Genomic DNA, 15253 nt, shown 5'->3' with positions numbered 1-15253 from the left:
TAATTTCTGTAGGTAATAAATAGACAGATTTGTACACTATGCAAAGGGCCTCTGCATCCTTAGTTTTTAATGATAACATGCCCTCTCTGTCACTGATGCTTTATGAATACATACGTGCCAGTGGAGCTAGGTTATTGCTTGGGAACAACGGGTTCCCATGAAGAAATCTGTATGCAAGTATGAAGTTAAAGCTTTATTCTTGAGCCTGAAAAGCTCAAAGTGGATTTGGAGGCCAGATTTTCCCATGAAAGCTAAACTAGATGATCTTTTTAAAGTCAGATGTAATCTCTCTAAGATGCATTTGCTTAAGCAAATAATTTTAAAATACCTATTGAAAGACAAGGGGCATTAGAACAAGTAGAGTTTAAATAAATGCAGAATACTTCAGACCTTTTTTGTAAAGATGACACCAAGAAAACAGCTGATAAACGTGCAAATTGAAGTCTAGACTGGAAACCACAAAGGGAGTTTCAGGTTTACCAGCTAACAAATACTTGCTGAAAAAGATAGCTGATGTCACCAAAGAGCCTGTCATGATTGCAGAGCATTGAGCATAACTGGTATAAAATCCAGGCTACAGCTGAGATCATAGCAGTATTACCGTGTACAACATAAAGTGGTGGAAATTTCCAAACTTGAGTCCTAAAATGTTCCCACAAAAATGTACATGAAAAAATGTATGCAGTTACACACTCTGACCCAAACATGAGCTTTTTCCATGTGCGCTTGGAGTATATGAGCATCTGTGTGCACTTTTGTGCATTTGTGGTCAAGTAAGGTCTTAAATCTTCCTGTTTGTCTCAGCACATCCAACAGACTGATGGAAACTACGCACTTATTCGTGAGCATCCCTGGGAAATGCTACATTAGAAATAAAAGAACTACTAAGAAGATTACAAGAAGATGCTTGTTTAGTAGCTTCATTCACACAGATGAATATGTTCTTTGTGCAGGGCCTTCAAACTAGCCCCAGAAAACAGCTCTTAATATTATAAATACTTGGACACCAAATAAATAATGTCTGAAGCAGCTTCTTGTAGAAGACAATAGGAGAAGGAAATGGTCATGGTGTCCGGCCCCAAGGCCTTCTCCTCCTCCTAGAGATGCTTCCTGCAAAAATGAATTTTTGATTTATCATTTACCACTTATCTGTCATGCATCGTAGCTAATCTATGAATCATTTCTCAATCTTGTCCTTTATTTTCATTTCTTCCTAATGGTAAACACCCTTGATTAACTTTTCTTCAGTTTATGGTATGCAGCAGCTCTTCCCTTCAGTGTGTGTAATTGAGCACATTATGTATCTATCCTCATATCTGCATCTGCCATTGTCCTGATCATGTAATAAGAGGGATTTCATCCCAAAGACAGAAGAAAATCAGAGCTGTGTCATTCAGTGATGCTATGTTGTTCCTCAGGAGACTGCTGAGTTGACCTACCTACTTCCATCTTTGACAATTGCATGTTATCTCCTGTGAAAATCTTAGAAAACCTCTTATTTTTCCCCCACTAGTTGAGCTTAGTGAGAGGGCCAAGTGGCTTCTGGGCTTTAGTCTTAATGTGGGTTGAGTTTTACTGAAGAATAAACTACTGGCATAGCTCCTTGTTTACCAGTTCAAATCAGCAGAAAACTGAGCTTGTAACCATAAACACTGTGTGTCTGCTTTTACTTTCTATGGGAATTTCCAGCTGAAGATCTCAAAATACTTCAAACATTACTTTCTTGGCTGAAGCAAAGCTCCCTAAAGTTGTCATAATCTCCATTTTTTAGCTGGGAAAAGTCAAGTGCTGAATGATTGTACCTTAAAACTAACTAGTAGAAATGCAGTAGGGGGATGCATGCTGAGAACAACTGATTTCCATACAGTGTTTGTTGGCTTACAAGTAACTGTAGGCATGCACAGTGTCCTGGGACAGTCAGGCTGGGTTCTTTCTGCACTTCATCACCAGTGCAATGCAGTGATGGCAGAACCTGGAGGATCAGAGCGCTGAGCTGCATGTGAAAGCTCTGACAGCCTGCAAGATCCCTTCTGGTGTGCTTGGGCAGAGCAGCAGAACCCTGTCTTCTCTGGGAGGTGGTCAGCAGCCAAGTGAACCAGTGGGTTTCTGTGACTAACACTGTGGGAAAAGATGTACTTTTTAAAAAAAGAAGGAGATGCTGTATGTAATATTTTCTTAAAAAGCAATGAATGAGGAACCGCAAGTATCCTATTTGCTTGCTTTCTCAGGGATACATTTTCTTTATGCTAAAATCTCAAATGCAAGCTGTAGCAAATCTCAGAGCAGCACTTGGAAGGGCTGAGACTGCATCTCCTGCTTTCCCACTAGACAGTATTCCTTCTCTCTCCTGCTTGCAGATTTGGATGGCAAATTATTTAAGCAGTACCCAGCTCAGATTTATGGCTTGAAATGCATTCTGCATCCTTGCACTGCCTGGACTGGAGGTGCAGCCCTGTGCAGGGGCATGACTCCCCATGCAGAGGAGTGTCTCCAGCCACCCAGCACTGCCTGTCCTGGGCTCTGTCTGATCCAGTGGCCATATATGGAAATAGTCTTCATGGTAGCAATGCAAGAAAGAGGACACAGGGTTTGTCTTGGTTAGATACGCCAGGAAAGTATTTTTATGGGAATATACACATAGTAAAATAGGCTTGTTGGCTGTTAGTTTGAGTCTCATCCCCAGTTTACTCAGAGAAATGGCAATAAGACAGAAAGATGAATCTTTTCAGGATAGGTTATGCTTCAGGGTGTTGTTTTCCAGTACATAAAGTAAAACGGGTTTATTTTCAGGACTTACAGCATAGACTATGTGAATAATTTCTAGTTTTCCTCTAATATCTGTGGGTAAACTTCTTGAGGCATTTCTTCTCTTTAAAGTGCTAGTAGAACTTTGGTGCTCTGTTAAGTAGGATAAGATTGATGCTAATATATGTAGTGCATAAGAGGTCCAATGGAGAAAATGAGAATTTAGTTATGCCAAAAGTCCCAGAACTCCTCCAGCACCAAGCAGGAGGTGCTTCAGAAGCAAGAACTGCTGGAGTAACTCTGGAGCCAAATGCATTTCCTTCTGCTTGGTTGTATATATGCAGCTTTCAGTTTGACCATATTCCCAACTTCAGAGATAAGAAGAGATGAGAGGCAGGGAACATAAGCCCTCCCCACTTCTAGCAGTTCCTATATTCTGTGAAATGTAGGGATAGATAGGGACAGGAGGGTTTGTTGGTTGGTTGGATGAATTTCTAGTTTGGCTGCATAAGGAAATGAAGCAAATGTCCTTCAAAAAATGAAGCAGTCGTATCATTTTTCTTTCTCATTTATTTTGAACTCTGTCAAATTTAATCTTTTCTCTGCCTGTTGTGGGAGATGGTGTCTGTCTCACAGACATTAAATTCCTGTGAGTTGTACATCTCTGTGGTTAGTACAGTCTGTGACTGATCTTGTCCCTTGGTATCTTCCAAGACAAAATTTTGTAAGCTCTTCAGACACAGGAAGGCTTTCAGTCTTACTCCTTATCAGTTACCAAAGAGCTCAACCACAAGGAACCAGCTGCATACTTAATACTTTTGCTCAGAATTTGCTGGGTTTCATTGTGGCATGGTATGGTAAGTAAGTAGCTGACTTTCTGGTTTTACAGCATACCCCATTTTTTATCTGGCAGTTGGATCTTTGAAGGTAGCTGGAAAATGCTAATTTGATTCTACTGATTCTGCATGTAAAAAAAATAAATGTAGGGCAACTGTTTTGCCTGCAGTTGTGGTGTGTCATTTAAAATAAAATACACATAGAAATTTGTGTGTGAGTACAGGTATGAAAGATTTGTAGTCAACTTTATTGCTTCTGTAGTAGGCTTTTATAAAGAGGAATATTCCAGACATACCACATGGCAAAAATTCCACTGGCTTCACCCATCATTATCAGCTGCTTTGGGCAGGGAATCTTCCCAGCTGTGTACCTGTGAATATTTCCCCTTCATTCCTCACACCAACATCAATGCTGTACACTTGCATATCAGACCCAGCTGGGGATTCAAGACCTTCTTATAAGTAAGTACAAATAGTACAGTGCAAGCACACAAGCTTCTTCCATGTCTGCATTTGAAAGAGGCAGTTCTGAAATCTAATCGTAATATTGTTACGGTAAAATTCTTCTGGTGGAATAGCAAGAGATTATTTTAAATTTATTTACTTTTGAAGCTGTCCAAACAAATGAAAGGTCTTTGTCTTCTGGTTACATTTGTTCATATATTTTAATTATTTTAATACATAGCATGTTTACAATCTTAGTTTGATTTTCCTGGCGTCCTGTGTGTATGTGTATATAATATATGATGCATTTATAGTGAGAAGAAGAGAATTATTTCCCTTTTCTTATGTGTGGGAAAAATTAAGCTATTAATGGAGTACGCTCCATTACAAAGTAATCTAGTGGAGCCTTCCAATTCCATTTATTGAAAATCACACATCTGGGAACTTCTTTTATTTGCTTTCTAGTTTAGGAACTGCTGTGATGATATATTTATTCGTATTTTCATACATTTCATTGCAACGGATAGAAGTTCGCTGACCTCACCCTGCTCCTGCTCACAAGTATTTTTAATGAAAGTAGCATTTTTTTGTTTTCATATGACTACAGGAGATGGAACATTATAGAAAAAAAATTGACAAGAACTCTGAGTCTTGTGACAGAAATTCTGCAAGTTGGCAACACGAGTGGAATGTTTTATCCTTAAAATTTTGAGTTAAAGCTATAAGCATGTGAAAACCTCATTTATAATGGCAGCTGTCTGCAAACATAATTATAGAGAGTGCATCCAGGCACCCATTATATATTAAAGGCATTTCATCCTGGTGAGCTCTGAAAGTATGAATTCTATGCTGTACATCAAACACAATTATACTGCACATAGAAGATGATGAGGAAGCATTTGCTAACGAACCCCTTGAGCCCAGATGAAGTGTGGAATCCTTGAAAATCCATTTTCTTCAGATCTTGACATGAACTTCTATTTGGCAGTGTGATATTTTTTCAATCAAAATTTAATTACAACCCAATTAAACACTTTAGCTTCTCCTTAAATATGTGAGGTATGATAAGAACCGTATTTACTTGAGTGCATGACTTTGCACATACTATTCAGTTAGCACTGCCAAATCATTTCCCTCTGTTCTGTCTGTAACTCCCATTACTATCTGCTTTTGCCAGAATTAACTAACTGTGTGGTGTGAGCAGATGCTGAAAACATGAGCCATTGAATCAGGGTCATGCAGAAGACAGAAATGAATGTTCCCAGAAACTGTGTTTTCTCTAACTGAAGACCAATAATTGAAAGGAAAGCAATACGCAGAAACAAATTCTAATGTGTGTGTAGAGACTTAGGGAGAACTCTGAGATGCAAACGTTCTGCAGTAGACATACCTACATTTTCCATTAGAAAGCACACCCTGTGCCATGAATTTGATAATACTGTGCTTATGTTTCTGAGAAAAAAACACAGAGAAGTTCAGACAGACATGAAAGGATACCAAAACATTTTAAGATACTTAGAAGTAAAAATGTAGGTTCATTTCGCTCCTGTGCTTAGATTTGTTACGTGACATTGAGCGAGTGATTTAATCTTTCTTTCATTTCTGAGCTCTCCATCTGTAATATAGGGATGGTTCTCTTCCTGTCTTTATGGGGTATAGTGCCTTCCTTTAATTTATGAAGTGCTCGTGAATTGTTTCATTAAGGTCTCTGTAAGACCATAAACATTTGCTTTGTTTAGCTTCACCCTTAAAGGGAACTTCAGTGCTGTGAAAATAACTTTAAACTGTGTTTAATGTTGTCTTCAGCTATTTATGATTTCTACATCAAAATTGTTCAATTCAAAACTGGGAAGTGGCTGTTATTATCCTGCTCCCCATTTAAGGAAATCTGGATTTTGACAGTTAGATAATTGCTATTATTTCTGCACCTGGTAGTTCTCAGACCAAGTCCTCCTCACTCCTACCCAGACTTGCTGTAAATGGGGAATAAGAGAGAGCAGGATGTGTAAACACAGTCATGTACATTGAAAGGGGAAAATCTGCACATCTAGCAGGAAAGCTTTCAGCAGGGTAGGATGTCTTCCCTCCTTAGCGAGCAAGCCAGGCTCTGCTGTCCTCATGTGGCTGTTGCTGTAATCCAGTAGTGGAAGATCACTGGTGTGTACAGAAGAGTCATAGAATCATTTAGTTTTGAAAAGACCCTTAAGATTGTCAAGTCCATCCATCACCTCACATTCGTATCCTTCACAGAGCCTTCCAACACTAAAATAGATCAACTCTTTTGCCCAACTTGGTGTAATTTGCAAATTTAATGAAGGTAAACTCAAAACTGGCCTCAATGCTCAGCCCTAGGGAACACCACTTGGGAGTGGTCACCAATTAGATTTAACTCCAATCACAACAACCCTTTGGGCCCTGCCATCCAGCCAGTTTTTTACCCAGAAGACAGTATATCCATCCAAGCCATGAGCAGCCAGTTTCTCTAGGAAAAGACTGTGGGAAACAGGGTCAAATGCTTTGCTAAAATCCAAGTAAACAACATCCATTGCTGTTTCCTCATCCACTCAGTAGGTCATCATGTCATAGAAAAGATCAGGTTAGTCAGGCAGGATCTGCTTTTTATAAATGATTAGATATGCTAAACACTAATTAGATGTGTTGAATGCTGGAAAACTCTCCTTGGAAAGGTTATATTCTGATTTTGTTTTCTGTCTGCTGTTTATCTTATTAGTCTATCCAAATATGTACTTGAAGTACTGTACTTGAAGTTTTCATTTCATGTATGGCTGAAAAGCTTTAAGATGGATACTGGTGAATATTGCAGCTTTCCCTAGCTCAGCTTTTCTGACTGCTCACGTAGAACTTAGGCTTGTATTTCCTGCAGTCAGAAAGCAAGTAAGATGGCAGTAGTGTGTGTGACAAAAGAAGTGTAATCAGTTTCCATTGGCATGAGTCTGCATAGGAGTGTCAAGATCTGTTCTCATCATCACATGCAGTTTCACACTGATAATCACCTGGTAGGAACCTCACTAGGAAAAAAAAAAAAAAGTTAGCATCATAGAAAATCATCAGATGTCTTTAATCATCACGTACATCTACATTTAAATAGCTTCAGGTTTTGAACTTCACTTTCTATTGAGATCTCAGTGATTTCCGTGAGATTTTTCTTTAACATTTTAAAAATAGACTTAACATCATTACCATTCTTGAGAAGTCATTTACAATTACTTTGGCCTATACCTTTATGTCAATATGCAAATATAAAATGAAAATATCATGAAATACCTCTGCACAGTATTAACTGTAGATCAGTCGTCACTTCCTTGGATTTAATCCCACTTTTTTTGGCATAATAATGCAGGTAATTCAGTGGTGTCAGCAAAGTTCATATTGCAGAAGTAGCGCACAGAAATCAGCAGCACTTTGGTTTCTTTACTCAGGAGGGCCTCAGAGCTTAGCTTGTCTAGAAACTGACACCTTCCACCTCTAGACACCATGGCTCCTGCAGGTCGCACATGACATGGCTCAGGAAAGCAGTATGAGAGCTTTGTAGTGGCAGCCTGCCTGACACACTGCTGTGGACAGAAAGATTTTCACACCAGTGCTTTTCTAACCTGCCAGCCTACTAAGTGTTTGTGTGAATCTCCTCTCCATTTCCCCTTCACATGCATACATAATTACTCAAATTTGTATTTGGTAAGTAATTAATAGGTTTTGCCTTTGCTCCTAAGGTCATAAAAGATGTGTGCAACAACTGTACGGGCACTGTGGACTCTGATGGGCCATTGTCTAGTTCTCCAGTACACAAGACAGAGCTGGAAAAGGTAAACTTACCAAATGATTAACACTGACTTTCTCAGAACTATTATTGAGGCTCTGCTGGTTGAGGCAACTGCATGGTTGAGAGGATGTTCTTCAGACCACAGTGGTTTCATCACTAATTTCTGAGGACGTGGTCTGTCCCTCTGGTGGCATCACACTGCAGTCATTATTGTTATGTTGCATTGTACCCAGGAAATTAAGAGCAAAATACCTTCCACAATAGCTCAGATGTTTTCAGTGCACAAGCCCAAAGAAGCTGTGTTAGCATGCTTTCAAACACCAGCACATCATTAACAAAGTAAATAGAAATATCAATAAATAGTTGTATTCTAAAATGCTCATCTTAAAACAACTTTTCCATGGTTTCTTGTTGTAATATTCTGTACATCTTCATGGCTCCACCACTCATGAAGAATATGGTGCCAGCATAATCTTCATTCCACCTCATCCTGTATCCCATACACAGCAATTACAGGATAACTGGTGCTAAAAATCTCTTTCAAAAGCTCCTATTTTGCAAATACTGAAAATATTTAAGCACCTGGTAGGAATGCACTGCTTTCTGACAAGTTGGTACTGTAAATGCATATGTGAAGAATTTCTTAAAAAAAATCATTTTAAAGTTTGTCTTATCCACATTCAGTGTTTAGTAGAATGTTCATTGCTTAGCAGATTAATACACAGAGACACTGTACAGTCTTGTAATGTATTTAGTCTATAATGTGCAATGATCTTTTCACTTAGAAGAAAATCTTGTGATGTAGACTTAATTTGTAATTTCGGTGCTATTCTAAATTCTATATGGAGCTGTAAAAAAATGATTTAAAGCAGAATATTCTACTAACTTCTGTTTACCTTCAGAGTGGATCCGTGCTTGAAAAGTGCTTTATTTAAATTTGCAAGCTTAAATTTAAAATGCAAGCTTTACTTAAATTGACTGGTGGGACTTAATGTGGTGAAGCTGACAATGTGATATGGCAGGGCAACTGATGTCTTTTTTCCTGCAGAAGTTGTCATCTGAGAGACCAAGTTCAGATGGGGAGGGTGCTGTGGAAAATGGCATCACCACAGTGTGCAATGGAAAAGAACAAGGTATGTCTCAAATGCAGAGATGCTTACTGCAAAGAATATGTGCAAATGTGAAGAGAGAGGAAGTAAAATACATCTACCTTTTTTTTTTTTTTTTTTTTTAGTAGTCAGTAATGCTTTTGAATTTTTACTCAGTGGGAAAAATCAGTATTAGTATAAAGAAACAATATAGAAATTTTGATTTGGCTTTTTCTTTATTCAGAGGTATAGTTTTTTAAGGACAGAGCGACCACTATAGGCAACTAACAGTTGCTTATGGTAACTCTAACTGTACAGCAGGAATATAAGTAGTGGATGTATAGACTTTAAGCAAAAAAAAACCCTGTATCTCTACATATTAGAAGGAAAGGATCATGTATACTATATATATATGAATATATATCTCAGTTTATATGTGTATGTGTCTGCACACATAAAAAAATAAGTATTATGTATGATTGTGTATATTAATATACTGCAATGTACATAATCATGTTATATCAGTGGGTTTGTGTGTATACATTCATGTAATTTTAAATGTGCTGCTTTGGAGCCATGCGTGTCTTGTAATCTGTGTTGTCAGAGGCACATCCCAAACTCAGGGCATTTTCCATGAGTTGTATCTGAAAAACTCAACGTCTGTGCTCTCACCTCCACACTCTTTGTTTTCTCCCCCAAAGAAAGGAAATTGTGTGATTTCCTTAACATGCTGTGTAGCAGTGGTATCATTTAGATGGCACAGAATTGACGTTTTTTTGCAGCTGTGAAGCCAAAGTGTAATGTGAGCTGCAGGAAACACAGTGTGTCGATACTGGCTTTGGTGCCAGCTGCCAGCCCTGTCTCGCCTTTTCATTCATTCCCTCTGTCTTCTTCCTGTGTCATTTTTCCAGCATTTCCTCACCATTCGGATCTCTGACATACCCAGTGGAATGGAACAACGTCAATTATTGTGGTTTCCAGAAGCTGCAGTACACGTTTATGTTTTACAGCATAACTGCTAAGCTTTCAGAAAGCCCACTGCTCAGGTTTTAATCTCTGCAGCCCACTGATCACCTCTGTCATACACAATCCAAATCCAGGTGTTGTCTAAGATGTCCCAGAGTGACCACTGGCTCAGGTGCCCTGCAGGAAGCATGCTGGTGGGTCACGTGCTGCTAGGAAGCCAGAACATCTGCACTGGTGTTTACTGGAAAAGAAACCATCCACACCCAAAACCCACTTTTTTGCCCTCAGCACTGCATGTACCAGGTGGAAGATTTATATGATCTTGGCCACAGATACAATTACTAAATCATTTCCCATGTTTGCTAGCAATTAAGCTAAACATGATAAATTATGCCCTTGTAAGTCTCAAACTGCTACTCTGTTTTCTGTATATTCCTCTTCCCAGATCATTTCAGATAATTCTTTTTCATGTGAACACTTTGTTCTCTTTCTCCTTGTTTACACAAGCCCATAACCATTAAATTTTCTGTTTGGGGAAGTAGGAAATGGAACTAAGGATGTGAGGGGTAGACTTAAAGCAACTCCATCAGTAACTATCCTATATGTAATTTCCATCTGAATCATAAATCAGGGCAATTACATGGGTAGATTTGCTACCCTGTCAGTTAACAGATTGACTTTTGCTCTGTTGATGGAATCCAAATCCACTGAATGTCATTTCTGAAACAAAGATTCTTTTATTATTTTGGTTTTATTTTTCAAATAAATTTGTCTTTTCCTTTTTTTTTTTTTTTTTTAATTCTGTTTTAGAACCTTTTTTTCTTATTTTTCTACTAGTTAGAATTTTAGTCAGATATGCACTTTTAAAAGTGATATTCACAGTCTTTGCCCTGTTACCTTCATGGCTCAATGCACAGACTGGATGTTAGCAAGATCTCTCCTTTCAGCAAGCTTTATATTTTTTGTGATCAGCAACCATGATCACAAAAAGTGCCAGCTTTTAATCATTGATTGCTTATACTCATCCCACTAATTTACTTGTTAATAGCTAATTTATAAGTCTTGCCTTTCTGAAAGGCCTATTGTGATTAGATTCCGTAACAACAGAGCCATTTTTGCTAGACAAGCATATTATGTCTTTGTTACTTAGTTGTTGCCTTTTATTAGATAAGCGTTTAGAATGATGTCTGATCATCTGGCTGGATTTTTATTCTCATGTATAGGTGCTGAATAGTTTGTTCATATTGATAAACTTACACAATGACTGCTTTGGAAAGAGACTTCAAGCTTGATTAGATGAAATTAAATTAGAAGTTTGATTTTTGTTTTTATTACCCTTTCAAATGCCATGATTTTTATAATGAAAGGGTGATTTAAGGGCATCAGTATTTAGGAGGACGTATAATGTTTATCTCATGGCAGACTGCAACTGTACAAATGTTTACTTTACATTGTTTGCCAAAGCTACTTTTTTTATTCAGATTGTCTCTGTTGACTACGTAATTTAAACACACTAAAATGCAAACTTTTGCTTTCTTAATAGTGAAGAGAAAAAAAAGTTCAAAAACAGAAGCCAAGGGCACTGTGACTAAAGTAACAGGGAAAAAAATAACGAAGATCATTGGTTTAGGAAAGAAAAAGCCATCAACAGATGAACAGACCTCATCAGCTGAAGAAGATGTTCCAACATGTGGTAAGTTGTTTTTCTTCTTGGGTCTTTAAGGCAGCTTGTAACTAAAAATTTTTTAACATTCTAGCCTAGAAAGTCCCATGAATTTGCTTTTACTGCTGTAATTTTTACCTCTGCATCAGAAAGGTGCACTCAGATTGAAAGACTAGAGTAATCAAGAGCTTATCATTCAAAGAGTCTAGAAGAGTTTAACTTTTTAAATAAAAGAGTAGCACAGGCTTTGAAGGAAATGAGCTCTTTTCAAACCAATAGGTATAAAATGACTATAGGTTGGATTATAAAATAAATTTACGCTTCATTTTAGAAAAAGGTTCCTGGTAAGCAGTCAGCTGTTTTTGATGAGTTTATATGCAGTGGCAATGATGACAGCAGCCACCTGGTCTCAGCTGAAGTTATTTGACTTTAATTGTTGGTTTCTAAAATGGTGCCTATTGAGCAAATTTCTAGAAAGCTATTTTAATTGCTAATGTTGATCACTGTTAATGACAGCTGTAGTGCTTGACACACCAAGAAGGTACATAAGAAAAGACACATAGAAAATGTCTGTTTTGTATCTGAGCTGCTAATATTTGCTTGCTATTTATGACTTTTGTAATACCTTTAGCCAGTGTCCTCATGGCTCTGTATTTTTGAACAACGCAATGCACTGACATTCTTCTCTTTGCCTTTTGGTGCTCCATTATTAAGTAATGGCTATTCATGTGAACAAATTTGTTCCCATACTTCTTCCAATCTTTCAAAAAAAACCCAAAAAAACAAAACCAAAAAACCATAGCACGAGAACTGTGAAGCAGTTGCAGTTTTGAATTTGGCTTGGACTTTTCCCCTTTAATTGATTAGGAAATCTTGGGAAACCCAGAAATCTGTGATTAGGCAGCAGCTGGCAGAAATCTTTGGTGCATGAAGTATAGTAGTTGCTTGCCCAGTGTGAAAGAAGATTCATGGACCACCAGCGAGAACTTCATAGATTGCAGATGGCTCTCAAGGCCACTTTGGGAATAATTCTCATAAGAAATCTTTGATTAAATAAGTGTGTGCATATGTCTGTATATCAACTAAGTAAAGATGTGATTTATCAAGCAAAGGAGCAGCTGGGAAAAGCTGTGTCCAGCCAGATGCATTGTCCAAACCATCTGCCTTTCATAAAACTTCTAACTTCCTGGGTCTCATAGTCGGTTGATTATTCCATATTATGTGAGATGTTAACCACAGCTGTACAATGTAATTCTGAGTACGTCTACCATTATTTCAGATATGGGCATAAATATAGCCATTACTATTGTCTGTATTTGGCTACACCACTTGCAAATTTTATAGAAAAATTTAAGTGTCTAGGCTTTAGTCAGGCAGGAAGTCTTTGCAGAGTTTCTCACCACCAGAAATTTGTCTATGTGCAATGCTCTCTGGGAGGTTGCTCCGTAGTTGAAGGCTTTTACACTTTAGAATGTTCTGCCTTACATGAACAAAGGAAAAGCCCAATCACACTGCGGGGGACACCCAGCTAGAATGGAAACAGAAACAGAAACCCACCTGCACTTAGAGTCATAGCAAGGCTCTTCTCTCAGCATCACTGGTCTTTGGCCACATGAACTAAATTGAAGTGCTAATGCCCCAACTGGAAACACATTCAAGGCATTTTGGTCACATTAAATCTTAAAGATTTAAGTAAGACTATTGTGGAGGAAGAACATGGAGTCCTGCTTATTTAAGCAAAATATGAAGAATTGGAAGAACTTTTCTGAGAGCTGCATAAGGAACAGAGGATGGGGAAAAGTAATGTCTGAAAAAAAGACTCTTCAAAACTAGCCAGCTGGCTTGTACATGAAGGGTTTTCCATTTCTAGTGATTCTATTATAATACACAGCTATACAGGTTTTTTTGTTAGAGGAGGAGGGAGGAGAGTTGGAGAGGGTGATCATCACAAGGAGCCAAAATCACAGAACTGAGCACATCCTCCTTTTTTATGGCATCTTCCAAGTTGTGCGCAATTCCGATCTGCTATATCCTGTTGGATCAAGCTTTGACATTGGAATCATGATGTTGGAAGGGAAATCCAGAAAAAATAATGATAAGTCATAGTTCTAATGAAAACCAAAGAGATAGCTATCCAACATCATTAAGTGCTTAAATGAAAATCAGACCTGAGATTGAGGAAAAAAATTTTTACATAGATCCTGGTCTGTGCAAGGTATCATTTCTACTCGGCTTGTTTGGAAACAGCAGCATACTGAATTAATGTACTTGTAGTGAGGAAGCAAAAGTAAAAAACAGTTGGTGGGGTTTTTTAGTTTACAAATGAAACAGGACAGAAAAAATTGGACATTAATTGTCTTGATTTTGATGTTTGAAATGATTATTGCTGTGGGACTGAGAAGAAATAACTACCTATTTAATGACTTCATATGCCTAGAAAGTGCCTACATCTGGCATTCAGAAGGATAAGGAAAGCAGGGTTTGTTTGAAATGCTATTTATTCATGGAATTTTGATTTGTTGTAAGGACATGATTTTGGGCAACATTGGTGGTAGGTGGATAGTTGGACTAGGTGATCTTATAAATCTTTTCAAACCTTTGTGATATGATGATTCTGTTCTATGATTTTGTGATATATTGTCGGGGAAAAAAAAGGAAAAGAACAAACACGTCTTGAAGTTATGCTAAATTAGCTAATTTCATATTTATTTAACAAGTTTTAAGTGAGAATTTATTTCTCGTGAATATTGATCCATTAAATTCTTATTTAAGTGCGTTGCATTCTTCTTTCTAAAGGAAATCAGAAAAGGTAGCATCAGTGTGTAAACCTAACAGTGCTAATCTGTTCCTATTGGCAAAGCAGACATTGAGTGGAGGAATCTTAGAAGGTCTGTAGGATACTGTGAATGTTACAGAAGTTAAGTCATCACTTAATTATATAACAGGAGCTGTGATTTTCCCAGAAGATTTGGGCAATCACAGTTACATAGCAATTATAAACTGAGCAGGTGGGTCTTCTATGAAGAGCTGTATGAGCACATCAGCTGTGCATTTAGCTTATTAACACTCTCCATCTTCAATTTAACTGAAGTTTTGGTCATCAGTAAGCTCCAGCTTACCCAGCCACTGCAGTGACTAATACAAAAAGCCATTTTCAGGTGACCAAGATCACATCTTAAATGATTTTTTACTAGGTTATTGGCACAGTGAAATTTTGCATTGAAGAAGTGGGGCAGAATCATTTACTTGTCTTCCTAAAATCCATCTGGTCTTCCTATTACAAGAGAAATAATTTGTTTAAGTGATAGCATTATTTTGAAAATAAGTGGATTTTTTTCTTTGTTTGTTTTTCAACAAGACTTAGGAGTAAAGCATCTCCCATTTCATTTCATTGCAGGATATCTCAATGTGCTCTCAAATAACCGTTGGCGTGAGCGCTGGTGCCGAGTGAAAGACAATAAACTCATTTTCCACAAGGACAGGACAGATCTGAAGACACACATTGTTTCTATCCCTCTCCGTGGATGTGAAGTCATCCCAGGACTGGATTCAAAGCATCCTCTGACCTTCCGGCTGCTTCGAAATGGGCAGGAGGTTGCTGTGCTTGAGGTGCTGTGGCTCTAATGGCTCTGACTTATAGAGACAACCACAAACTAAATTAGGGAAGCACTGTCAAACAATGTGACATTTCCAAAAATCTGTGGAGTAATGTTATTGTATAGATGGGTAA

At 37.9% G+C, this 15253-nt stretch overlaps 1 protein-coding gene across 6 annotated transcripts in view; it reads left to right on the top strand.

Annotated features, from left to right (window-relative positions):
- The window catches only part of AFAP1 (actin filament associated protein 1), a 108749-nt gene that overhangs the window by 72783 nt on the left and 20713 nt on the right, over positions 1 to 15253 (top strand). For all 6 annotated transcript variants that reach the window (XM_031588341.2, XM_031588339.2, XM_031588342.2 and 3 more), the window contains exons 7-10: positions 7757 to 7849; positions 8855 to 8939; positions 11404 to 11553; positions 14921 to 15132. In XM_031588341.2, coding sequence (XP_031444201.1) covers positions 7757 to 7849; positions 8855 to 8939; positions 11404 to 11553; positions 14921 to 15132 — 540 coding nt within the window. The remainder of the gene's footprint in view (positions 1 to 7756; positions 7850 to 8854; positions 8940 to 11403; positions 11554 to 14920; positions 15133 to 15253) is intronic.

The sequence above is a fragment of the Phasianus colchicus genome, chromosome 4 (assembly GCF_987193195.1).
Source record: "Phasianus colchicus chromosome 4, bPhaCol1.hap1.1, whole genome shotgun sequence".
NCBI lineage: Eukaryota > Metazoa > Chordata > Aves > Galliformes > Phasianidae > Phasianus > Phasianus colchicus.
Note: the sequence above shows the minus strand (reverse complement) of the source record. Positions and strands in the feature narration are given on the sequence as shown.